Source organism: Petromyzon marinus, unplaced genomic scaffold, assembly GCF_048934315.1.
Source record: "Petromyzon marinus isolate PM22_M1 ecotype Great Lakes invasive population unplaced genomic scaffold, UKy_Petmar_22M1.pri1.0 PM_Scaffold_4, whole genome shotgun sequence".
NCBI lineage: Eukaryota > Metazoa > Chordata > Hyperoartia > Petromyzontiformes > Petromyzontidae > Petromyzon > Petromyzon marinus.
The window spans coordinates 3,729,510-3,757,504 of NW_027423390.1; the positions used below are offsets into that span (position 1 = coordinate 3,729,510).

At 48.7% G+C, this 27,995-nt stretch overlaps 1 protein-coding gene across 2 annotated transcripts; it reads left to right on the top strand.

Moving 5' to 3' along the window:
* The first annotated feature begins 13,805 nt into the window (after positions 1-13,805).
* LOC116956832 (uncharacterized) lies at positions 13,806-26,893 on the top strand. 2 transcript variants are annotated; one of them, XM_076064343.1, is made up of 6 exons: positions 13,806-14,246; positions 15,517-15,737; positions 19,673-19,782; positions 20,797-20,909; positions 21,977-22,044; positions 23,140-26,893. In XM_076064343.1, exons 2-6 carry the CDS (start codon positions 15,545-15,547, stop codon positions 23,721-23,723), a joined length of 1,068 nt encoding a protein of 355 aa, XP_075920458.1. In that variant the 5' UTR covers positions 13,806-14,246; positions 15,517-15,544; the 3' UTR covers positions 23,724-26,893. The 2 variants fall into 2 exon arrangements, with proteins under 2 accessions (XP_075920458.1, XP_075920459.1); XM_076064344.1 differs by lacking the exon at positions 13,806-14,246 and having other exon boundaries at positions 15,399-15,737.
* Positions 26,894-27,995: the final 1,102 nt, after the last annotated feature.

Genomic DNA, 27,995 nt, shown 5'->3' on the forward strand with positions numbered 1-27,995 from the left:
TACCTTCGTGGTATGAGTTGTATCTTCCTTTTGAGCTGTTTCAAGCCAACCAGATGCTATGTACTTTTGATGCCGGTGGAGGGTTGAGACAGGTGAGGGCTAGACTTCAGGTGAGTGCTGAGACAGGTGAGGGTTGAGACAGGTAAGGGCTAGACTTCAGGTGAGGATTGAGACAGGTGAGGGTTGAGACAGGTGAGGATTGAGACAGGTGAGGATTTAGACAGGTGAGGGCTAGACTTCAGGTGAGGATTGAGACAGGTGAGGATTGAGACGGGTGAGGATTGACAGGTGAGGGCTAGACTTCAGGTGAGGATTGAGACAGGTGAGGATTGAGACAGGTGAGGGTTGAGACAGATGAGGATTGAGACAGGTGAGGGCTAGACTTCAGGTGAGGATTGAGACAGGTGAGGATTGAGACAGGTGAGGGTTGAGACAGATGAGGATTGAGACAGGTGAGGGTTGAGACAAGTGAGGATTGAGACAGGTGAGGATTGAGACAGGTGAGGGCTATACTTCAGGTGAGGATTGAGACAGGTGAAGGTTGAGACAGGTGAGGATTGAGACAGGTGAGGATTGAGACAGGTGAGGGCAAGACTTCAGGTGAGGATTGAGACAGGTGAGGATTGCGACAGGTGAGCATTGAGACAGGTGAGGGCTAGACTTCAGGTGATGATTGAGACAGGTGAGGATTGAGACAGGTGAAGGTTGAGACAGGTGAGGATTGAGACAGGTGAGGATTGAGACAGGTGAGGGCTATACTTTATGTGAGGATTGAGACAGGTGAGGATTGAGACAGGTGAGGGTTGAGACAGATGAGGATTGAGACAGGTGAGGATTGAGACAGGTGAGGGCTAGACTTCAGGTGAGGATTGAGACAGGTGAGGATTGAGACAGGTGAGGGTTGAGACAGATGAGGATTGAGACAGGTGAGGATTGAGACAGGTGAGGGCTAGACTTCAGGTGAGTGCTGAGACAGGTGAAGGTTGAGACAGGTGAGTGCTGAGACAGGTGAGGATTGAGACAGGTGAGGATTGAGACAGGTGAGGGTTGAGACAGGTGAGGATTGAGACAGGTGAGGATTGAGACAGGTGAGGATTGAGACAGGTGAGGGTTGAGACAGGTGAGGGCTAGACTTCAGGTGAGGATTGAGACAGGTGAGGGTTGAGACAGGTGAGGATTGCGACAGGTGAGGGTTGAGACAGGTGAGGGCTAGACTTCAGGTGATGATTGAGACAGGTGAGGATTGAGACAGGTGAAGGTTGAGACAGGTGAGGATTGAGACAGGTGAGGATTGAGACAGGTGAGGGCTAGACTTCAGGTGAGGATTGAGACAGGTGAGGGTTGAGACAGATGAGGATTGAGACAGGTGAGGATTGAGACAGGTGAGGGTTGAGACAGGTGAGGATTGCGACAGGTGAGGGTTGAGACAGGTGAGGGCTAGACTTCAGGTGATGATTGAGACAGGTGAGGATTGAGACAGGTGAAGGTTGAGACAGGTGAGGATTGAGACAGGTGAGGATTGAGACAGGTGAGGGCTAGACTTCAGGTGAGGATTGAGACAGGTGAGAATTGAGACAGGTGAGGGTTGAGACAGATGAGGATTGAGACAGGTGAGGATTGAGACAGGTGAGGGTTGAGACAGGTGAGGATTGAGACAGGTGAGGATTGAGACAGGTGAGGGCAAGACTTCAGGTGAGGATTGAGACAGGTGAGGGTTGAGACAGGTGAGGATTGCGACAGGTGAGGGTTGAGACAGGTGAGGGCTAGACTTCAGGTGATGATTGAGACAGGTAAGGATTGAGACAGGTGAGGATTGAGACAGGTGAGGGCTAGACTTCAGGTGAGGATTGAGACAGGTGAGAATTGAGACAGGTGAGGGTTGAGACAGATGAGGATTGAGACAGGTGAGGATTGAGACAGGTGAGGGTTGAGACAGGTGAGGATTGAGACAGGTGAGGATTGAGACAGGTGAGGGCAAGACTTCAGGTGAGGATTGAGACAGGTGAGGATTGAGACAGGTGAGGATTGCGACAGGTGAGGATTGAGACAGGTGAGTGCTGAGACAGGTGAGGGTTGAGACAGGTGAGGGTTGAGACAGGTGAGGGCTAGACTTCAGGTGAGGATTGAGACAGGTGAGGATTGAGACAGGTGAAGGTTGAGACAGGTGAGGATTGAGACAGGTGAGGATTGAGACAGGTGAGGGCTAGACTTTATGTGAGGATTGAGACAGGTGAGGATTGAGACAGGTGAGGATTGAGATAGGTGAGGATTGAGACAGGTGAGGGCTAGACTTCAGGTGAGGATTGAGACAGGTGAGAATTGAGACAGGTGAGGGTTGAGACAGATGAGGATTGAGACAGGTGAGGATTGAGACAGGTGAGGGTTGAGACAGGTGAGGATTGAGACAGGTGAGGGTTGAGACAGGTGAGGATTGAGACAGGTGAGGGCTAGACTTCAGGTGAGTGCTGAGACAGATGAGGATTGAGACAGGTGAGGGCTGAGACAGGTGAGGGCTGAGACAGGTGAGGGTTGAGACAGGTGAGGGCTAGACTTCAGGTGAGTGCTGAGACAGGTGAGGATTGAGACGTGTGAGGATTTAGACAGGTGAGGGCTGAGACAGGTGAGGGCTGAGACAGGTGAGGGTTGAGACAGGTGAGGGCTAGACTTCAGGTGAGTGCTGAGACAGATGAGGATTGAGACAGGTGAGGGCTGAGACACGTGAGGGCTGAGACAGGTGAGGATTGAGACAGGTGAGGATTGAGACAGGTGAGGGCTAGACTTCAGGTGAGTGCTGAGACACGTGAGGGTTGAGACAGGTGAGGATTGAGACAGGTGAGGATTGAGACAGGTGAGGGCTAGACTTCAGGTGAGTGCTGAGACAGATGAGGATTGAGACAGGTGAGGGCTGAGACAGGTGAGGGTTGAGACAGGTGAGTGTTAGATTTAAGGTGAGTGCTGAGACAGGTGAGGGTTGAGACAGGTGAGGGTTGAGACAGGTGAGGGCTAGACTTCAGGTGAGTGCTGAGACAGGTGAGGGTTGAGACAGGTGAGGGCTAGACTTCAGGTGAGTGCTGAGACAGGTGAGGGTTGAGACCGGTGAGGGTTGACAGGTGAGGTAAACATAACACTTCAAACATGAATACAAATAAAACTAAACTATATTTTTTATCTTACCAGGTATGGCCCACTGAGCCATTAGATTTTATTTCAGAAGCGACCTGGCTATCACAAATAACAGTTCAACGAAGTGGCTTATCGTCACGTGGCCAAGGATCAGGTATCAGACCCGGTGCTGTTTGCTGAGTTGTGAATGCAGCGCATTCCACCTGTTGCACTTCATGGTGAGTGCGTGGTGAGTGCCAGGTGAAAGCAGGTGAGTGCGACGTCATTATAATTCCACTCGTCTCTCAATAATATAAATATTATATTCTTAGTTTTTTCGGTAAAGTCACGTTGAAGAGAAACAACAAAATAACAAAATATATATAAAACAATAAAAAATTCTCACGACGTTTCGACCATAACTCAAACGGTCATCACCTGATGATGACCGTTTGAGTTATGGTCGAAACGTCGTGAGAATTTTTTTATTGTTTTATATATATTTTGTTATTTTGTTGTTTCTCTTCAACGTGACTTTACCGAAAAAACTAAGAATATGAATTACTGCAGTCACGAAAGTTTTAAATCAAAATATAAATATTGTTTCTACAGTAGGGGGCGATGTTGCTTGCTAACGTCTGATCTCGACACCAAGCGATGTGTCGGTACATTTTTGAGCAGCTGGAATGCTTTGGCCAATACCGATGGTATGCAAAGGAATTTGTCTACATGCTTGGGAAGTCTGCTGACATGGGACAACGACTGCACGAAAGAAGTGAGAGGAGCGAGGATCGCAAAGGCAAATTGGAGTAGTGGCAGGATTCAATAACATTTGGAGACCATTATAAATGACCATATTTAAGAGCGAAACAGGAGGAGGATGTATCCACAACTTTGGCTGTCGCCTGACGAGGCTTGTTGCTGTTGTAATTACCGGCGAAACGTCACGGTGCTAGAATTGTGAATGTTGTAGTGGGTTTACTCTCCTACACAGCGGTGAGCTGAAGTAGTAACGAATTTTCATGTTGTATTTACGTGACACATTACTCATTGGCTCTGTCGGGTAGTGGTGGGTAACGACACATTTATATTTACGCGATCGAACCCAAACAATCCTCTTATGGATCGTGGAAGCCTACTACGTGTTACACTCATCTGGAGAAGCGAGCAAATCGGCTACAATGCCAAATTGAACATCTTAAGAACATGCGTGTTCAATACAGTTTCACGTATACCTGCGAGACTTGGACATTGAAAAGACCCACAGAGATAAGATATTGGCACTCAAAATGTATTGTTACTGAAGGATGCTGCTGCTGCATCTAAGCTGCACCCAGAAACTCACCAACGGTAAAATAAGAAAACTGTTGCACACAGAAGGCAACCTGGGTGATGGTGATGCTGCTGTTGGCAGTGATGAGAAAGGAAACTGGCAAATTATGGACATAAATGTGTAGTTGGATTCATAAAAAAGGAAGGAACCGGAAAGAGAGGAAGACCTCACAGAGAATAGCCTGACGACGACATCAGAAGAGATTGGTGCCAGGGAGATGTGACCACGACTTTAGCATATTGGTACTACAAGACAGAGCAAAGTGGAAAACAAATGACGAAATGTGCAGTGGGCATCTACTGCGGGTGAGATGCCCATAGATCGTGATGATGATGGCGTGATATTTGTTGCTATGTTTTTCTGCAATATATTGTCAATAATTAAAAGGTGCTGAATATGATAATTTCGTAATGTTTATGTAAGATATTGCTAATAATGACACACATGTTAAATGGCTTATTTATTAGATTGCTTAACATTAAACAAATATTCATGATCAAACAAAGCAACAAATATCGTGCTATGCAATACGAGTTACATTGATTGGCTTTGCGTTTAGCTATGAGAGGAGAAACCCAACGGCGTGAGAGGGGGCAACGCTCGATCCCGTACAGATGGAACAGATGGAGATTAGTCTACACATTCTGCTGTACAACCTCCTACCTGGCAGAGCCAGGGGTACGGCTCCTCGACGCACACCCGCGGGCAGGGAGGGAGTTTCACCACTGATCTCTGTGTGATCCACCAACCCTCGCTGCTCCCTCCACAACGCAGCCACCACCACTGCCCGGCTAACACAACCTTCAGGTTGGTAGTGGTAGTTCTGGTGGCCTCACAAAGTGCACACAGCCTGGCACAAGCGCCGTGGTGACGTCAACCACCACTTAGTGGCGAATGGCGATCGTCGTTGTTGGTTCTAATGAGGCGGTGAGCGCAACACTGCACTCCAAAATCAGCGATCCGAGTTCGATTCCCGCTCATGGCCACCAACACCAGTGATGATTATCTAAACCGGTCCTGGGCCTCTCCTAGGTCGACTCAGCCTCAAACGAGTACGAGGTATGGTTTGTAAACATCGCCACTGGGGGAGACAAAGGCGGGCCGGTTAGCGTGGTGCTGGCCACCCAACCCCTCGCGTGCCACCGTGCCGACCTTCATCGGTGCTGCTGCTGCTACTCGCTGCTCGTGCCACGGTGGCTGGGAGATGTTAACTACATCGCCGACATACAGGAGGTCGTGAGTCCGATCCCGACCCTGACGCCTGCTGCTGTATATTTGTAGTTTGCGTGTCTCTCTCCTCGTGGTCGCGTGGATTTTTCTCCGGGTGCTCCGGTTTTTTTCCCTTCGCATTTCGAAGCATGCATTTAGAGCAGTGGTTCTTACCCTGGGGTGCACGCTGTACCCCCTGAGGGTGCGAGATGCCCTTTCTGGGGGTGCGAGACATGGTCAGATTTTTTTTAGAAGGCAAATCGTCTAAAACACAAATTTAACATGGGCAGTAAGTAACAACTACTTTGTTTCATCAACCCTACATAACATTATAATAACATTTACGATTGAGAACCAAAGGGGTACAGGCTGCAGTAAAATGTTAAGAACCACTGGTTTAGAGTATTTGGCGGAAATACATTTCCACGTGATGATGGTGACGATGAGCCACTTTGTTGAGCTACCATTTGTGATGTCCAGGGTCGCTTCTGAAAAAGAACTGCATTGCTCAGTGGGCCTTACCTGGTGAAAGAAAATAAAATAGTAAAGAAAAATTGATTAACAGCACTTGCCCCAACAGTCTGTTAAGGCTATACGAGGAGGAAGCTTTGTGTGAGTTTGAGACGGGGTTTTGCACATGACACAGGCTGAGCAAACACCCCGTGTGGAAATCATTCCGTGACGTATTGTCCCCGCGGGTAGGAAAGCTCCTGCACCCCCTACCCCCATGCCCCCTCCCCCCATGCCCCCTCCCCCCACCCATGCCCCCTCCCCCCGTGTGTGCTTGTGCGAGGGGGGTGTAGAGTTACCTGCTGCGTCACGTCCAAAAATACTCGCAACACAATTCACCTGGACATGCTTGGGGCAGTAGTCGTCATAACTTACAATAACTTATAATAATTACACTGTGTAACAATTTCTTTTTTGTTCCTGGGTAGTAAGTATCGTTTCCTTATTGCTTAAGCCTCAAAAATACAGAAAATGGATATTATTCCCCACAAACCTTGCTTTTATGACCAGGACAGTGATATTTCGAAATTTACCTATTTTCCAGAACATTCCAGATAGATTCAGTGCTGAGTAAACTTGGAGTAACCTCTAGAACATTTTAGAACTTTCCAGTAATATAAATAGTAATATAAATACAGGGGCCTTAAGCCCACCAGTTCAGTTTAGTTCCAGTTGTCTAAGTGGATACATATCTGCATTTTTCTGAGATGGCATCAAGAGGCTACAAGCATCCGGCAGACGCATTTTGCGATGTCTGCGGCCAATTTCTCAAGACAAGAGCGAAAAAGTACTCTGTGGAAGCGTCTGCTAAGATGTGTGAGGCCTACAAGGCATATGTCGGCATTCCTGTCGGGGATCAAGACAAACTCTGGGCACCTCATTTCACCTGCGAGCAATGCAAAAAAACTCTAGAAGGTAAGATGGACAAATGTTGCTCCGAATTTTATGTGACAAAGTTTGTAAAAAAAAATATTGTAAAAAACATTTATTTTAAAATGTTTTACAATTTTCAATGTTATTGAAAAAATATATCATATATGAAAAATGTTGCCAGAATCTCTTACACATTAGTCATTGGTGAAATAAATTTATTTTTGTAGGATGGTACAGAGGGGAAAAGAGAGCCATACCGAAAGACCGAAAGAATATGAGAGCCATGAAGTTCGTTATCCAAAGAATTTGGCGGAAACCCACTGACCACTCAAGCAACTGCTACTTCTGCATAGTAGACCCTTCCAAACGTCGGACTGCAATGGGCTTCCCATACCCACTCCTCCGGAGAGAGAGCAGCCGTCTTTAGAAGAGAGCAGCAAGTCAGAGAGCGAGGACGACGTGCTGTAGATCCAGATGACAATTTCAGAGGTGGAGCTGAGGAAAGAAAACCATACTACCCCAACCAAAAAGACCTCAACGACGTGATCAGAGATCTTGATCTCACCAAGTCCAATGCCGAGCTTTTGACGTCTAGGCTCAAGCAGTGGAACTTGTGGGATAAAAGTGTGCAAGCCGCAGATCAGAGAAAGTGTCACCAACCTTTTTGCAGCTTCTTCACCAGTCAAGATGGGCTCTGCTTCTGCCACAATGTGATCAGTCTGTTCGAGGCAATGGGAATCGCCTGTAACCAGAATGAGTGACGCCTCATCATTGACAGCTCATCCAGGAGCCTCAAAGCCGTGCTGCTCCATAATGGTAATAAGTACCCGTCTCTTCCCCTGGCTCACTCGGTGCACCTAAAAGAGGATTACAACAGCATCAAGACCTTGCTGGACGCCTTGAAGTTTGATGAGTACGGCTGGGAGGTCATCGGAGACTTCAAAATGGTGGCATTCCTGATGGGTTTCCAAGGCGGGTTTACCAAGTTGCCCTGCTATCTTTGCCTTTGGGGACACCAAGGCGCACTACCATAGGCGGGACTGGCCACAGCGGACCGAGTTCTCTGTGGGGAGGAACAACGTCAAGTGGGAGTCACTGGCGGACCCCCGGAAGGTGCTGATGCCACCACTGCACATCAAATTGGGCCTCATGAAACAATTTATCAGAGCTGTAGATAAGGAGTCGACAGCCTTCAAGTACCTTCAATACTTCTTCCTTAAGCTATCTGAGGCAAAGGTCAAAGCCGGTGTCTTCGTCAGACCACAGATAAAGAAGATCCTGGAGTGCAATGATTCCCCAAGAAGCTCACTAGTAAGGAGAAAGCGGCTTGGAACAGCTTTGTCGCAGTGGTTCGTGGCTTCCTGGGCAATCACAAGGTCGAAAACTACGTGGAGCTGGTTGAGACTCTGGTGAAGAACTACGGCACAATGGGCTGTAGGATGTCCCTCAAAGTCCATATCCTTGATGCCCATCTTGATAAATTCAAGGAGAACATGGGAGCGTACTCGGAGGAGCAAGGCGAGCGCTTCCACGAGGATATACTCGACTTTGAACGCCGCTACCAAGGACAGTACAACGGGAACATAATGGGAGACTACATTTGCGGGCTGATTCGTGAAAATGGTTTACACGTATAATGGTAAATCTCGAAAAACTACTCACTTCTAAATCTTTTGTCGTAATTTTTGTATTATTTTAGTATAAATACATGTTCATTTTGATTCAAATATTGTTTTATGACTTTATGCGAACAAAAGACGCCAATTCACCCGTTTTCTCATTGAAAATAGGTAAATTTCAAAATATTACTGTCCTGGTCACAAAAGCAAAGTTTGTGGGGAATAATAGCTATTTTCTATACTTTTTAAGCATAAGAAATTACGAAATAACACTACCCAGGAACAAAAATTGTGTTACGTAGTGTCATTATAAATCATAATTATTGTTATTATTGTTTCGGCAGACTGCCTGATGGTAAAACTTTATTCTTTTACAAATTTAGCCTGAATGGTTGAGTTGTCGCAAATTATACACTTTTTTTATTTTAGAACAAGCGTAATCATTTTACATTTAATTTCTTCATCTTAAGATGTCCCTTCATTCGTGCCTCTTGCTTCTCTATTTGGACATCAGAGACCCATCTTACAACGTTGCTCCAATGTTGTGGCAAACTTTGGCCCAACATTGGCTTAACTTTTGTATAATGTTGGCCCAACGTTGGTGTCACGTTAGGTCCCAACGTTGTGCCAACATTGGACCAACGTTGGGCCCCAATCTTTCCATGTTTACCGCGAGTTCCCGGGGTGTGGTTGTGCTTTTTAGTGTTTGGCGCGTATGCACCAAGCGAAGTTGACGTGAGCGCGATGTTCATCTCAACCCCCGAGTTTTCCCTTCACCACGCTAGGCGTGTTGTTTGCTGTGCGCGTCTAGCCGGTAAACTCCGTCGCAAAACAATGGAGTGGGTCGCTCTGGGGCGAGAGAGAAGATTGTGAGATCAAAACATGGTCAGTAAGGAGGGGGCCCGCAATGTCTGTTTGCCGTTTACTTTAGAGGGTCAGATGTCCCCCGCTATTGCTTGTGTACCGTGTGTGTGTCGAACATGCGTAGCACCGAACGTAGCCAACCATGCCCATTGGAGGTGCGGCTATGTTGGCTTAACACACGATGGATGGTTTATATATACTATATATACACATATACATATCGCGTGGTGCTTTCAGATGCGTTGCTTCTGTGGCCGTCTGGAACGCTCTTCCTTCGGGGATCAGTGGTTCTTAAACTGGGGTGCACGCACCCCCTCGGGAGCAAGATGCCCTTTCTGAGAAGCAAAGGGGTACAAGGCTGCTGTAAGGGTTAAGAACCACTGGTCTAGATTGACAAACTCATTGCGTTTTGTGTTTAGTTTGTTTTTGGATAGAGAAGGGAGGGCATGACCATGGCCAAGAAGACCCAAAGCTTTGTGTGGAGTGACAGACCAGTTAATGCTACTCGATTGACTGGGAGTGAGACCGCTGCTGTCAACGTGGAGCCAGTCATGAGCACACTGCCCAGGTATAGAAAACTCTACACTTTCTTCACAACTACCCCATCGCCAATGGGGAATTGAAGGGGTAGAGTGTCTGATTGTACAACATTCCCAGGGATGTGCTTGGTTTTAGTTGGGCTGATGGTAAGGCCCCACCTCTTAGTGGCACACTCCAAGTTCAGCAGCAGTGCCTCCGACTCCTCCACTGAGTGAGCAACAATGACCAGATCATCACCATACGTAACATGGTTGACCAATAGGGAGCCATCCCTTGATCAGCCTTCCATTATATCTGTACCAGATGGAGATTCCTCCACTACAGTCATAGAAGGCTTCACGAACTATGTGGTAAAAAAAAGATGTTAAATAATGTGGGAGCCAGAGGATATCCCTGTTGCACCCAAGGTGAACAGGGAATAGCTCCAACTCTGAGCCATGTAGTTTTACCCAGGCCTGCCCATCATGATGAAGATCTTTAATGATTGTGAGCAGAGAGTCACGGACTCTGAAAGCAGGAAGAGCAACCCAGCCCTATTGATGGTAACATAGGCCTTGACCAGGTCAATAAAGCAGAGAAGTAGGTACTGTTGGAATTCCCTACACGTCTTCTGTAGCAGATAGAGAGAAAATATGGGATCTGTGCAAGACCGCCCTGGCCTGAAACCACATTGGGGCTCCGAAATCATCTCCTCAGCTTGCCTGGCAAGGCGATGTTGAATAATCTTTGCCAAGACCTGAGGAGGGAGATGCCCCTGTAGTTGTTATAATCTGTGCAGTCCCCCTTCTTACAGAGGGGGACCACCAAGGCATTCTTCCAATCCTACGGAACCAGTTCAGTGGTCCAGACTGTTGTTATGATGTCATGTAGGGCAGTCTGTGCACAAACGCCACCCTCCCTTAGCATTTCACTTGGGAGATCATCTCTGCCCGGCGCTTTCCCTGGTCTCAGACTCTGGATCGCCTTTTGTACTTCCTCAACAGATGGCACCTCAGCCAGCTACTCACAGGAGGTGACTTCTTCCAATATTTGAGGCACCGCAGCTTCAGCAAGGTCATCCCCACTTTTCCCCATGATGTTTTCGAGGCTGAGGGATTTCCCCTCCCCCAAGACCTCACAGAAATGATCAGAAAATCTGCAAACCTCTTCCTGGGGGTCAGAGATCGGATCACCATTATTCCCCTAATGATGGTGATAGGTGTGACACTACAAGTTACTCTTTTGATGGAGTTAACGAGTGATTTGTGATCGCGGGCTAATGAGGCAGATTTCAACTCCTCAGCAGCCCGCAACCACCACCCATCCTTGCAGTGCCGGACGGCTCTGTGAAACTCCGAGCGAATGCTGTGGTAAGCCTCCTCATTCTCTGACGTAGTATGTTGTAGATGATGGCAGTGGGCCCGTCGCTTTTTCTCAGCCAGTTGGAACACCTGCTCCGTCAACCAGGGTCTCGGGGGAGATTCGGACCGTAAACCCAAAGCAGCCATTGCAGCTGCATGAGCTACTATCCTAAACCTCACTCATTTCCCCTAGGCATCAGGAGAGGGGAACGATGCCAACCCGAGCCGCAAGCAATGATGAAATTCTCGCTTGCAACTTTCATCAGCTATCTGAGACCAGGCCATTGTGGGTTTGAATGGGGTCCTAGATGTACACCCACCACTGGAGTAAAATAATAGCAGGCGCATCTTTCAAATTACAAGCCAATGGTCAGTGAGAAGATCAGCTCCACGGTAGGTCCTGGTGTTAATGACATGGGCCTACATCTGCTGTTCCATCATTATATATAGTCCAGTTCTTGCTTGTACCTGACGTGCATCCATGATGTTGTGTGTATGTGCCGATGCCAGAAAAGCATGTTGGTAATTACAAGCCCATGGGCTGCACAAGTCTAGCAGCATCCTACCATTCATATTGAGCTGATCTGGCCCATGCCTTCCAATCACTCCAGTCCAGGTTCCAGCATCATGGCCCACTTGGGCATTGAAGTCACCCAAAATGATGACTCTATCCCGAGGGGCCACTTTTTCTAGCACCTGTGACAGGAGGTCTTCGACGACATCTGACTCATCAGCCGTGCCTGGATGCCTCCACTGATGTTCATCTTCGGTGGGGGCATAAGTAACCACTACCCCCACTCCTCACCTCTGGTTGAGCCAACAGTGGCCTAGGATGAACAGCTTCCCACACCTCAATGCCATGCTCCCACGCCCCCTTCATTATTTTGTTCAGAAGAGCCACTCCCTGTTATTTGGCAATATCCTGCCCCGAGTAGAGGACTGTCCACCCCTCATGGTGACTGGAGCCAGACCTAGTCCGCTAGACTTGAATACCGCAGAAATCCAGGCGGTCGCGCGCGGTCGGTCCAGCTCCCGACAGAGGAGCGGCAGCCTCTCCTCTACAGTGAGCATTTGAACATTCCACGTGGCCACTCTCAGTGGCTTTATGCTCTTTCTGGAGGAACCCCAAGGGTTCAGGTTCAGTCTTCTGGCTCCACCAAATGGGCTTTGGCCAGAAGACGTCATAGATGCCTGTCCCCCTGGGGCGTCCGGCACAAGCTTAGTTAATTTTCTTTCATGTAGTTTATCAGTACTTTCGTTGAAGGGGGAGGGGTTACCAGCCCCTCACACCCGTCCAGAGCCCCCATTTGGCCGCTGTGGTGGCTACAAACGTCATGAGGGGAATGGCCAATTGAAATTGGTCCTCCACCCGTGGCACTGCTCATCACAGAATTACCGTCCGGCACCACTGAGGAGGTAGAGGCTTGATAATTGTTTTTTTACCCTTTTATCTGGCAACAAAACTGACACCTTTTTTACAAGGAGCCATGTTTACATTGACAACAATACCTGCGGTCGGAACGCAAACAAAAAACAACAATTCTGATAATGTATGCACTGTCCTTGAAATTGATTGGTCCACACCCGAGACAGCTTTCTTTAGAGCCTCGTCTCACATGGTGTTGGACCAGAAGACGCCAAAAGGCGCACAACTCAAAGACAATGCACCACCAGAGTATGAGAGCTCGGGGTAAGCATTTCCACCAGGTGTCAGTTTTGTTGCCAGACAAAAAGGTAAAAAAAAATATTCATATTTTGTTACTGGCAAATGAGGTTTCCAATGGTGTAAATGAGGTAGAGGCTTGTTTTGTGTGTGTGCACGAACACACGCGTACAGATATCACACGTACAGCCTTACAAGACAAAGACCCCCCATCCCGTGTAGCCTTCGGAGACTGTTGGAGCAACTGCTTTAAGAATACACCTAATAAAGGCCGAAACTACTCACAATGGGGTGGGGTGCCAGCACCGCGCCTGCCCGGGGGCCCCTTTGTCTCCCCTTTGCCGATGTTTACTACACAACATATCAGGTACTAATTTGAGGCTAAGTCGACACGGGGGGGGACCCAGGACCGGTTCAGATAATCGTCACTGGCGTCAGCCGTCAGCAGGAATCGGAAACCCGGTGGGGAGTGGAGGGGGAGTCTCGACCAGCTTGTTAGGGCTAAGCGCGGTAACCGCTGTGCCACCACTCCCCAAACAGGCCAGGTGCATCTTCTTTGGTTCTTTCGGTAAAGTCACGTAGAATGAGAATAAAATAATAAAATAACACAATAAAATTCTCACGACGTTTCGGCCACAACGCAAGCGGCCGTCTTCATGTGAAAGGTACAGAACTGTCGGGACGACAGAGCTTCAGTTCTGTACCTTTCACCTGAAGACGGCCGCTTGCTTTGTGACCGAAACGTCGTGAGAATTTTACTGTGTTATTTTATTATTTTATTCTCATTCTACGTGACTTTACCGAAAGAACCAAAGAAGATGAATCCTTGCAGTCACGAAAGCTTCAAATCGAAAAGGCCAGGTGCACTTCAAGGCCACGTGAAGTGTCGAACGCCCCCTGGCAAGGAGGAGATCACAGGACTGAACCCAAGCAGGTGCAATGGGTTGACTGACATGTTTACACGCACACGCACCTTTCGTATCTCCTTCCCACCCGATAGCTATCTGAAATCAACAAGGAACTCAACCCTCCCCCACACCTCCACATTGAGTTCATTGTCTCATCCGTCCTATAAATAGTCCACCACCCTCATCCTCCACTTCCACCCCGCGGATCGCCCACAGATTCGTTCTCAGAGGCACTCCTCATCCTCCTTGTTGCCCTCCTTGGATATTGGAGTTGCATCGAGATCGGTGGGCACATCCACAGGGAAGGGACATCACGATAACTCTGTGGTGTATAGGTTTTTGTTGTTGTGCTAAATCCTAAGCTATAAATCTTACATCTCTGTTGGGTTTTTTTCAATTGAAATTAGATTTATATCCGGATGATTTAGATTTGTTTTCTCTCAAAAGATATTCATTGGCTTAAGAACCATTCGCGTATATATAGTCAAATAAAAACAAACATAAACCTCTACTTTATACCAAATCTTTAATTCAGCTACTTGGGCATCGGTGTTTAAAAAAGAGCTTAATAGTTTTTCGGATTCCTCCACTCAAGACAAAGATTCTGATCTCAGGTGTGCGCGTCCAACTTAGCATCGCATACCTCAGAGGCAGAACTTTCTCTCTCCCTCTCTATGTTTAACACGTAGTGGAGCTTTCGCGACCAAATTTAACCATAATAGAGGGCTTTTGGGGGGTTATGTCGCGTAAATATAAATGTCGTTAAATCGGCCACATCCACCCGACACAGCCAATGAGCAAGTGTTTGTCAAGTAGACAAAACTTGCACAATTAGTTACTAGTTCAGCACTAACCGGTTGTGTGTTGGAGAGTAAACTCACAATGTTTACAATTCGAGTACCGTCACGTTTTCGCTGTTGATTACAACAGCAACTACCAGCAGCCTCATCAGGTGATAGCCAGAATTGTGAATAAATTATTCTTCTCTCTCTGCTTTGCCTTCTCTATCCCTGTCTCTCTGTGTGTCTGTCCGTGTATACGTCCGTATCTCTCTCTGTGTCTCCGTCTGTGTATTTGTCTGTGTCTCTCTCTGTATATCTGTCTGTGCATCAATCTGCGTCTCTCCCTGTGTATCTGTCTGTGTCTCTCTCTCTGTATTTGTCTGTGTATCTCTCTGTGTATCAGTTTGTGTCTCTCCCTGTGTATCTGTCTGTGTCTCTCTCTGTGTATCTGTCTGTGTATCTCTCTGTGTATCTGTCTGTGTCTCTCTCTATGTATCAGTTTGTGTCTCTCCCTGTGTATCTGTCTGTGTCTCTCTTTGTGTATCTGTCTGTGTCTCTCCCTGTGTATCTGTCTGTGTCTCTCCCTGTGTATCTGTCTGCATATCTCTCTGTGTATCTGTCTGTGTCTCAATCTGTGTATCTGTCTGCGTATCTCTCTCTGTATCTGTCTGTGTCTCTCTCTGTGTATCTGTCTGTGTATCAATCTGTGTCTCTGTCTCTCTTTGAGTCTCTGTCCCCCCCCCACCCCCGTGTCTCTGGTCCCTCTTGGCCAGCTGGTCAGTTTTGCCTTCGCATGCCGCGATGAGGGCTCTCCTCGCTCTCTGCTTCTCCGCGCACCTGATCCGGCTCGACGGAGTTGAGGGCTACGCGGAGGGAGCTCCCAAAGATCAATGCGTGGGGATGACGCCGATGCACGGCGCCAACAACTTCAATAAATCTCTGTTCTCCGTGAGCACCGCCGACCACACCTTCAACGCCATCACCGCCGTGCAGGGTGAGTCGATGGACGAGTCGCGCAACCCTCGACTGCGCTTCGATGCGCACTCCTCGATTCTTATCTCTACACCACGACGACGACTCGGCCCGCACTGAGACATGGGCGACAAACTCATTCAGCACCGCACTTGCGTTCACCACACTCAATCGCTCACTCAACTCACTTATCCCACTCATTCACTCACCTCTCGACTCACTCATTCACTCACTCATCCACTCACTTATCCACTCATTCACCCACCTACTCACACACTCATTCATTCACCTATTAATGTATTCACTCATTCAAGCCAATTTCAACGTGAAATTCTGTCACTATCCTCCAATGTGAAATTCTGTCACGATCCTTCAATGTGAAATTCTGTAACGATCATCCAATGTGAAATTCTGTCATTATCCTCCAATGTGAAATTCTGTCACTATCCTCCAATGTGAAATTCTGTCACTATCCTCCAATGTGAAATTCTGCCACGATCCTCTAATGTGAAATTCTGTCATTATCCTCCAATGTGAAATTCTGTCACGATCCTCCAATGTGAAATTCTGTCACGATCCTCCAATGTGAAATTCTGTCACGATCCTCCAATGTGAAATTCTCTCACTATCCTCCAATGTGAAATTCTGTCACTCTCCTCCAATGTGAAATTCTGTCACGATCCTTCAATGTGAAATTCTGTCACGATCCTCCAATGTGAAATTCTGTCACGATCCTTCAATGTGAAATTCTGTTACAACTAAACTAAACAATGTTTTATATTACCAGGTAAGGCCCACTGAGCTCTGTAGCTCTTTTTCAGAAGCGACCTGGCCACAAATGATCGCTCAACGTAGTGGCTTATCACGTGCAAATGCATAGCAGCCAATTACTCGAAACGCGTGTTTCTAAATGTGGAGGGACAGAGATGCAAACTCCAAATAGACAGCAGGCGTTCGGGTCGGGATTTAACCCACGACTCCCTGTATACCAGGTGAGGTAGTTTACATCTTGCCACAACAAAGACAACGACCCCCCGCTTAGCCTTAACAGACGTTTGGAGCAAGTACTGTGAGCGAGCAGATGTAACACATTTGTTTGCGCATTAGCGAGATGTTATCTCCCTCGCCTTGTATGCAGGGGGTCGTGGTGCTCCAACCTCCAAGGCATTGAATGGTCCATCACGTGTCTACCTCAATTATCTTTCCCACACTCCTCCTACTCCTGCGCCTCGCACCTCCGATTAGCACGGGTTGCTACATACGGTGCGAAAGAAGGTCATCATTAAATTTCGATTTAAAGCTTTCGTGACTGCAAGGATTAATCTTCTTTGGTTCTTTCGGTAAAGTCACGTGACTTTACCGAAAGAACCAAAGAAGAAGGTCATCATTCATACATTAATACAAAGGATCCAATAGACTTCAGACTTCAATGTTAAATGTGCATGCTCCCTGGACTGATCGGACGTTACCTGTACTGCGAGGGTGATCGTTACCGTTGGCGAGATGTTAACTACTTCTCCTTGTATACAGGAGGCCGTGGGTTCGATCCCGACCCTGACGATGCCTGTTTTATATTCGTCTCTGTCCTCATGGTCGCGTGGATTTTTCTCTGGGTTTTCGCCTCCACAATTAGAAACGTGCGTTTAGAGTATTTGGCTACTGCTTTACATTTCCACGCGATGGTGATGGTGATAGGGGCCGTCCATAAATTACCTCACGCACCTAGGTGGGGGGGGGGGGATCAGACATTTGTGACGATGTGTGATGAAGGGGGGGGGGGGGTTTGAGAAATGTGACGTCACGTAAAAATGCACAACTTTAAATAAAAATAGACAACATATTCTACTTAATTAAATAGACGTTTTAATAAATGTTTTCTCTTACAACGTCAGTGCAGCGCCACATTAAATATGCACTATAATGACAATAGTTTAGAGCGATTTGAAGCTTGTTTTATTTGGGGGGGGGGGGGGGCAGAGCTTTGTGACGTCATATTTGAGGGGGGGTCTGAGTTTTTGTGACGTCATGTGACGAAGGGTGGGGGTAAAAAATCGTCCAAAATCGCATGACGTCATTTATGGACGGCCCCATAGGCCAATTCGCTATCACTTGTGATATCCAGGTCGCTTGCCTGAAAATGAGAGCGAAACAGCAGCTCCGTGGGGCCTTCTTAGTCGGCACGGTAACATGACTGGTGGCACAGTAACATGACTGGTGGCACAGTAACATGACTGGTGGCACGGTAACATGACTGATGGCACGGTAACATGACTGGTGGCACGGTAACATGACTGGTGGCACGGTAACATGACTGGTGGCACGGTAACATGACTGGTGGCACAGTAACATGACTGGTGGCACGGTAACATGACTGGTGCCACGATAACATGACTGGTGGCATGGTAACATGAATGGTGGCACGGTAACATGACTGGTGGCATGGTAACACGACTGGTGGCACGGTAACACGACTGGTGGCACGGTAACATGACTGGTGGCACAGTAACATGACTGGTGGCGCGGTAACATGACTGGTGGCACGGTAACATGACTGGTGACACGGTAACATGAATGGTGGCACGGTAACACGAATGGTGGCACGGTAACATGATTGGTGGCACGGTAACACGACTGGTGGCATGGTAACATGACTGGTGGCACGGTAACATGACTGGTGGCACGGTAACACGACTGGTGGCACGGTAACATGACTGGTGGCACGGTAACATGACTGGTGGCACGGTAACATGACTGGTGACACGGTAACATGACTGGTGGCACGGTAACATGACTGGTGGCACCATAACACGACTGGTGGCACGGTAACACGAATGGTGGCACGGTAACACGACTGGTGGCACGGTAACATGAATGGTGACACGGTAACATGAATGGTGGCAAGGTAACATTACTGGTGGCACGGTAACATGAATGGTGGCGAGGTAACATGACTGGTGGCACGGTAACATGACTGGTGGCACGGTAACATGACTGGCAGCACGGTAACATGACTGGTGGCACGGTAACATGACTGGTGGCACGGTAACATGACTGGTGGCACGGTAACATGACTGGTGGCACGGTAACATGAATGGTGGCACGTTAACGTGACTGGTGGCACGGTAACGTGACTGGTGGCACGGTAACATGACTGGTGGCACGGTAACATGACTGGTGGCACGGTAACACGAATGGTGGCACGGTAACATGACTGGTGGCACGGTAACATGACTGGTGGCACGGTAACATGAATGGTGGCACGGTAACATGAATGGTGGCACGTTAACATGAATGGTGGCAGGGTATCATGACTGGTGGCACGGTAACATGACTGGTGGCACGGTAACACGAATGGTGGCACGGTAACATGACTGGTGGCATGGTAACATGACTGGTGGCACGGTAACATGACTGGTGGCACGGTAACATGACTGGTGGCACGGTAACACGAATGGTGGCACGGTAACATGACTGGTGGCATGGTAACATGACTGGTGGCACAGTAACATGACTGGTGGCACGGTAACATGAATGGTGGCACGGTAACATGACTGGTGACACGGTAACATGACTGGTGGCACGGTAACATGACTGGTGGCACGGTAACATGAATGGTGGCACGGTAACATGACTGGTGGCACGGTAACATGACTGGTGGCACGGTAACATGAATGGTGGCACGGTAACATGACTGGTGGCACGGTAACATGACTGGTGGCACGGTAACATGACTGGTGGCACGGTAACATGACTGGTGGCACGGTAACACGAATGGTGACACGGTAACATGACTGGTGGCACGGTAACATGACTGGTGGCACAGTAACATGAATGGTGGCACGGTAACACGAATGGTGGCACAGTAACATGACTGGTGACACGGTAACATGACTGGTGGCACGGTAACATGAATGGTGGCATGGTTCGCCGTCTGAGTGAATGTCGCCTGCGCCGTAGTCACCATCAAGGGCGAGTTCACGGGTTTCCTGCTCCAGGCGCGCGAAACCGGCACGGCGAACATCGTGGGGACCTGGGGCACGCCACCCAATGGCACCAAGTACCTACAGGTACAAGTATACCTACACGTACAAGTACCTACAGGTACCTACAGGTACAAGTATACCTACACGTACAAGTACCTACAGGTACCTACAGGTACAAGTATACCTACACGTACAAGTACCTACAGGTACCTACAGGTACACGTATACCTACACGTACAAGTATCTACAGGTACCTACAGGTACAAGTATACCTACACGTACAAGTACCTACAGGTACCTACAGGTACAAGTCTACCTACACGTACAAGTACCTACAGGTACTTACAGGTAAAAGTATACCTACACGTACAAGTATCTACAGGTATCTACAGGTACAAGTATACCTACATGTACAAGTACCTACAGGTACTAATATACCTACACGTACTAGCACCTACAGGTACTAGTATACCTACACGTACAAGTACCTACAGGTACTAGTCTACCTACATGTACAAGTACCTACAGGTACTAGTATACCTACACGTACAAGTACCTACAGGTACTAGTATACCTACACGTACAAGTACCTACAGGTACTAGTATACCTATACCTACAAGTACCTACATGTAGAAGTATACCTACACGTACAAGTACCTGCATATCTCCGTGTCCTTGTATCTCCATATCCCCATGTCTCCGTGTCCCTGTGTCCCTGTGTCCCCGTGTTCCCCGTGTCCCCATGTCCCCGTGTCTCCGTGTCCCCATGTCCCCGTATTTCTATGTCCCCTGTGTCTCCGCATTTCTGTGTCCTCGTGTCTCCGTGTCCCCGTGTCTCCGTGTCCCTGTGTCCCCATATTTCCATGTCCTCCGTGTCTCCGTGTCCCTGTGTCCCCCGTGTCTCCATGTCCCCGTGTCTCCGTGACCCAGTGTCCCCGTGTCTCCGTATTTCCTTTTTCCCGTATCTCTGTGTCTGTGTATTTCCATATCTTCGTGTCCCCGTGTCTCCGTGTCCCCGTGTTCCTGTGTATCTCCATGTACCCGTGTCTCTTTCTCCGCATGTCCCCATATCACCATGTCCCCGTGTCGTCTTGCAGTGCACGAACTCAAGAAACGACGCCATGACTCACACCTCCAATGACTCCAAGAGAGACCTGGTCTTTAATTGGATTCCACCGGGCTCAAATGCTCCTTCCTCCATAGAGTTCATGTGAGCATTTAATGTCTTTATATATGTCCATAGTTTGTTCTCTTTACATTACGAGTACCAATGGTTGTGTGATGAGGTGGTAACTCAAGAGACCCCAGGATTCACTCACTCACCCACTCACTCACCCACCCACTCACTAAATTACTCACTCAATAACTCATTCACCCACTCAATAACTTATTCACCCACTCACTCAATCACCCACTCACTCAATCAAACACTCGCGTACTCACCCACCCACTCAATAACGAATTAACCCACTCAATCAATTAATCACTCGCCCACACACTCACTCAATCACTCACTCAATTACTCATTCACCCACCCACCTATTCACTCAATCACTCACACACTCAATCACTCGATTTCTCAGCTGGTGACACCACAACATCAACTTGACTCACTCGTCCACTGTCATTCACCCACCCACTCACTTAATGAATGCGTGTTGACATAGAATCGGTCACTTAGCAGCATAGCGCTTGTTGCTGGCAGGGAAGAGCATCTGCAGTTGCAGCAGCCCAGCAGGTCACGTGATAGACCAGAGAGAGAGATGTAGGGGAAAGGTTATAGAAGGGGCACGTGAGGGAAGTCCGGGAACCCGCTCGTAGGTTCCGGAGAGGGGGCGTGGCTGGGCCGGAGCGAGGCTACGCTGGGAGGATAAAAGGGGGGGGGGGGCTGAGCTAGAGCTCGGGGCTGTCGTTTGGAGTGGGATCCCCTCGTCGTGCTGCTGGAGTCTTCGTCGCCATCTTCGTCTTCACCATCTCGGCGTCGTCAGTCAGGCAGTCTGCCAGCTGTTCCTGACTGGGAGCTGTAGTTACTAAGTGTTAAGGCTGTTAATAAACAGAGTGCCTCCTACTCTTAGTGTCTGTGAGTCAGTCACTAAAATGTATGTATGTTGATCTCGCACCATACGTAGCCAACCACTCATTCACTCAATCACCCACTCAATCACTGACCCACTCAATCACTCACTCACTCGCTCATTGACTCACTCAATCCTGCAAATGAGACTTCGATCCCTCCTGCTCCCTTGAATCTTCACCCGGGCCTTTCGCTCCCCGCAGAGCGACCGTCGTGAAGCTGTACAACGAATGGCAGGGCAATGTGACGTCACAAACACTCAAACCCTCAGGTCCGTCCACACGCACAAAAACACCGCGTGCCTCACATCTAAAAACATAAAAGTGCATGGATTCGATTCGAGGCTACACGAGGGGACTTTTGTCTTTGGTGCTGGCCACTCATGCCGCCCTTCATAGGCGCTGCTGCTGCTACTCGCTACTAACAGCACTTGCCCCAACAGTCTCTTAGAGACGACACGGTAGAGGCCGACCGAAACTGAATTTCTGGTTTTGGCCGAAAACGCTACCAGACTGAAAGTTAAAAATTTACTTTTGGCCGAAACCGAAAGTAAACCGAAAGTTTACTTTTTGGCTTCGGCCGAAACAGAAACTATGCCGAAAGAGGCCATTTGCCAACTTTCGGCGCCGAAACCGAATTTCGGTCGGCCTCTACTACACGGGGGATCTTTGTCTGTGTCTACCTTCATAGGCGCTGCTGCTACTCGCTACTAACAGCACTAGCCCCTACAGTCTGTTAGAGGCTACACGGGGGATCTTTGTCTGTGTCTACCTTCATAGGTGCTGCTGCTACTCGCTACTCAGAGCACTTGCCCCAGAAGTCTGTTAGAGGCTACACGGGGGATCTTTGTCTGTGTCTACCTTCATAGATGCTGCTACTCGCTACTAACAGCACTTGCCCCAGCAGTCTTTTAGAGGCTACACGGGGGACCTTTGTCTGTGTCTATCTTCACAGATGCTGCTGCTACTCACTACTAACTGCACGTGCCCCTACATTGTGTTAGAGGCTACACGGGGGACCTTTGTCTGTCTACCTTAACAGGTGCTGCTGCTACTCGCTACTAACTGCACTTGCTCCAGCAGTCGGTTGAGGCTACATGGGGGGCGGGGGATCTTTCATTAATTCAATTTACTTTTTGAGTAAAAATAAACTCGTTCCCACTAAAGAGGGCATCGCAATACTTTACAGTATAACTTAAACGAAGGTAGTCCTCCTACCTATAAAATCACGACACAAAATATAAAAATGAGAGGACGTACTCAAGGAAAAGCTAAAAGGAAAAAATGAGTCTTGCAGAGTTTCCTGAACTGTTTGGTGCTCGGAGCCAATCTGAGGGCCGGCGTGTGCACGTTGTGTTTTTGCCCAGGTTATGGAAACCCAGCAAAGACCACGGCCAACGCAGCAGCAGGAGGAGGAGGCGGGGGAGCTCCAACCACGACCAATGCAGCAGCAGGAGGAGGAGGCGGGGGAGCTAAAACCACGACCAAGGCAGCAGCAGCAGGAGGAGGCGGGGGAGCTAAAACCACGACCAAGGCAGCGGCAGCAGGAGGAGGCGGGGGAGCTCAAACCACGACCAAGGCAGCGGCAGCAGCAGGAGGAGGCGGGGGAGCTAAAACCACGACCAAGGCAGCAGCAGGAGGAGGAGGCGGGGGAGCTAAAACCACGACCAAGGCAGCGGCAGCAGGAGGAGGCGGGGGAGCTAAAACCACGACCAAGGCAGCGGCAGCAGGAGGAGGCGGGGGAGCTCAAACCACGACCAAGGCAGCAGCAGGAGGAGCGGGAGGAGCTCAAACGACGGTTGGCAGTGACGGCGTGTGGTCAGGCGGGCATGCGGGGTACACGACCGCGGTGGGCAAGGGTGGCAGCTCCGCTGGGCGTTTGCTCTGCGCTGGGGTGTCGCTCTGCCTGGGCGCGACGCTGGCGGCCGTCGGAGCCACGTGCCGCGATTAGTTCGCACGGTCGCGGGATTTCGCCCCACCCACATGCCTGGCCACGTGTCCACTTGTCGGCACGTGTCTAACCACGTGTCCGGACACGTGACAACCACGTGCCAACCACGCGTCAAACGCGTGTCCAACACGTGCGTGGCACGTGTCCAACACATGTCAACCACGTGCGACAACCATGACTGTTTCACCATACCAACCGCGTCGCAAAGAGTAATCGTGCTGTATTAGCCATAGCACACGCCTATAGCAGCCATAACGCAGAGTTATTATGCTGTACCAGCCACAACACACAGAGTCATGAAGCAATACCAACCACAGCACACACAGTAATTGCAATACATAAGCCACAACACACAAGAGTAATACAATAAATCAGAAACAACACACAGTAATTACAATATATCAGCCACTGCACACAAAGTATACTATTGTAGCCCCAACACACAAGGTAATTACGCTATACTATCCACAACACACAGCTATACTAGCCTCAAATCACGAAGTAATTAAGCTATATCTTCCACAACACACAGACTAATTACGATATTCTCAGCCATAACACAGACTAATTATACTATACTGGCCCCAATTCACAAAGTATTTACGCTATACCAACCACAATACAAGGAGTAATGAGTATGTTATACCAACCACAACACACAACACTGCCCCCGCGGTACTCACAAATGATTAATTATTGGACGTCTCTCAGAATGGAGCAGTGACCTCGGATGAGAATGTCCCCCTGTGAAGGGTCTGCAAGTCACGTCGTGAGTTGCTCCGTGAGTTGCGTTGAGTTGCGCGTAACTCAGCGCGCCTTCTCACGCCCACCCCGCGTCGTTAGAAGAGATACAAGGTCGAGATGTCGTCTCGATCCCCAGCAGGGGCCGCTCCGGCAAGTGCACTTAGTCAGTCCTCGCTAACACGCCGGGTGGCAGTGCTGGCAGTAGACCCGTTCCTGAAAAAGTTCTGCGTTAAATGGAAAACGCGTTGCAAAAAAAGGATTTCCCATAACTGATTTAACGACAATAAAGTTTGGCGAGATACGGCATACTGCGATTGCTACTATGCACACACAAAGTAGTGAGATGGTGGGACAGATAACTGAGGGTACGCCGCCGCGTTACCGTATCATTCCACGTACCGTATCACCGTACCGCTCAGCCGCGTAGCTCAAGAAAGTTGTTCGTCACTGACTGGTCGTAAACTGTGTTATAATAGCGCACATTCCGCGTTACAACGGTGACCTATGCACAGGGACAGCTGCTACTGGGGGTGCCCCTAGGCTAGACCCACACAACAGCAACTGTTGCCACCCCACCTGCTGGGAGGCCACTACAGGCTGTGCCTGATGGCTCCAGCTGCACTATGAGAAGCACTTGTGCCCTCTGCCACGTGTTTCAGACGACATCACTGGACGCCTTTGTGATGTCATCCCTCGCCTTGACAATGTCTCCACGTCACTGGGTGGGTCTCTGCACATGTTAGTCCATCGTCCGGTGTAAAGCATGCATGTGTGTTTTTGAATATTTAACTTTTTTATATATATATGTTGACATATTTCGGGTGGACAGTGTTGGGTGGCAACACTTTGGCCCTCGCAACAACAAGAGCCTGGGTTCCATTCCCGATTAGGGCTCCGATTCTGTGTGTGTGCAGTTGGTGTGCTCCCTCCCTCTCTCCACTTGTCCTGCATTGGTTTACTCTGGATTCTTCAGTTTCTCCTCCTCCTGCTATAGCTCAACCCCATTCCCACAGTGGAACTGCTATCGCCCTAAAACCCCCACATGACCTCCCCCCCCCCCCCCACCAATCAGTGCTGAGAAATCCCCTGCAGCAAAATCCCTCGACTGGGATCTCACAGCGGTAGCATCAGCAGCGGTAACATCGCCCCCCCCCCCCACTACCGCCACCAACTCTTGGCAAGAGCCTCCTGCCCAACGAGCCCTTGAGACTCGGCGAGACTCTAATGGGTAAACGACCATGAGTATATAATATTAAGTCGTAATAGGCCATATATTTTTAAGCTTGAATGTTGCCGTAATATTGAATATTTAACTCGAGTTTAAACAACCCATAACACGTTCGCTCTCTTGGAGTTTTACTTTCACCTGCTAACTGTAAGCGTCCAATCCTTCACAAACTACTTGGCTGTTGAACTCCTGTGTGCCTTTTAATGATTATTGTCGTTGTATTGTTTTGCTTTTCACGATGCTGTGAGTTAGATACACAGATACTACAATAAAGACCAATATAATACACGCACAAGTGCAGAGAGATTACATCGTTCCGGAGTTGATTCTGTGTGATCAGGTCAAAACTCAGGAGACCAGGGTAGGAGTCTCATTCGCAAGCGTGGCCCTGGGTCATTACCAAAATGCCATGAAGACCCATAGAGATACATAGATTTGCATAGGGACTCATAGGGATATAGAGAGATACATATGCAGTAGATTATCGATTATCCACGCTTATGACAGGGATGGCGGCCACAGATAAATCTAAATCACGGATAATCCAAACATCCATTTTCCGTGGATCTCTATACCAAAAACAACTAATAAATAGGTTTAAATTAAGTAAAGAAAGTTGATTTTGTTAATGCTCAGTGATAACTTTCTGGCTCCCGCCCAGCAGAAGACTCAGCTCACTAATTGGATGATAGCAGAGCCACAGACAATCAGCATCAATCAAACTCCACCCACTGTCGTAAAGATATGCAACTACTGTACTATAGAGGTAGTCACGTGGATTTCAGATTAACCGGAGCAACATATTTATTTGGTTTGGACGTTGCAGGAACGTTGGACCCAATTACATTCGTAATGATGAACGAAACAGAAGAATAGGCTTCATTACCGTTCTGGGCATTAACTACTACAGGAGTTGTGTTAAGATGTTAAAACAACCAATAGATTATCGCTAGGCACCGTCGTGTCTGCATTAAGGTCATGATTGTGGTAAAACATGCAAACAAACTTGCTTGATAATAAAAAATAATAATGTATGCATTTTCTTTCAAACTGATTGGCCTACACCACAGTTACAGCCAGCCTCCTTTATTTCCTTGACTAAACTATTTTAAAAAAATTACCAAACAATTTTTCTCTTACCAGGTCAGGCCCACTGAGCTGCGATGTAGCTCTTTTTCAGAAGCGACCTGACCATCACAAGTGGTAGCCCGACGAAGTGGCTGATATCATCATTACGTGGAGATTTTTAGCAGCAGGCAAATACCCTAAACGCGTGATTTTAAATGTGGAGCGAAAAACCGGAGGACCTGGAGAAAAATCAGCGCCACCACGGGGAGAAGAGAAACACCGAAAACTCCAAATATACAGCAAGCGTCAGGGTCGGGATCGAACCCACTACCTCCTGTACACCGGTAGAGGTGGTTAACATCTCCTCGCCACTGCGGCGCCCAGTGTTAGACCAAAAGACAACGCCAAAAAGTGAAGAGTACAAGGACAATGCAAATATTATTCATAATATTCCGAGCGGTGGTTGCTACGCTGCCCGTGATTGCTGTGTTGGGGCAGCAGTGGGTGGGCGCCGAGGATGAGCCGTACCCTTGGCACTGCCAGGTAGAAGGCGGTACAGCAGCAAAGTGTGTGGACTAATCTCCATCTGTTCCATCTCACTCCCTTCTACCCGTGGGTGGGTGTCTAGGAGGAGCCTTACCTCTGGCTCTGCCCCCTCCCCCATACCCCCTCCCCCCCCCGCTCCAACCCCGCTCCCCCGACAGTTACGCGCAACCAAATTCACAACCAATGCGGTCCTCTGACCAACCCCGCACTGCCACGATCGTCCTCTCGCTCGGAGGGAGGGGGGGGTCATTCAGGGTAAGCGACGTTCACTCCGAGTCCCCGCGGGACAGCGCTACGATGGGGGGAGGGGGAGAGCGTCCCTCCAACAATGAAGAGATAAGACCGCCACACCTCGCCCTGCAGAAGAATTCAGAAATTTTGGCGCAACATTGTGCGGCATTGCACAATGTCTCCCAATCGTCGTGGGTGCCCTCGAGCCAAATCCACCCCGGTGACCAATGTGGTCCCTGTGTTTGTCTGACCCCCCGTTGTGTGCCCCCCCCCGCCCTACCCCCCCATCTCTCTACTATAAGAAGCCCTGACGTCTACGCTGCTCCACCCTCCGCTTGAATTGCCAACTAATTTTTAGCCTTTTTTGTGTTGTTAACCTTCGCCGGCTTATATTTTCAAACTTTCGCAAGAGTTTTTTTTTTATCTGTGTTTAAAGTTATTTTAGCTTTGCCATC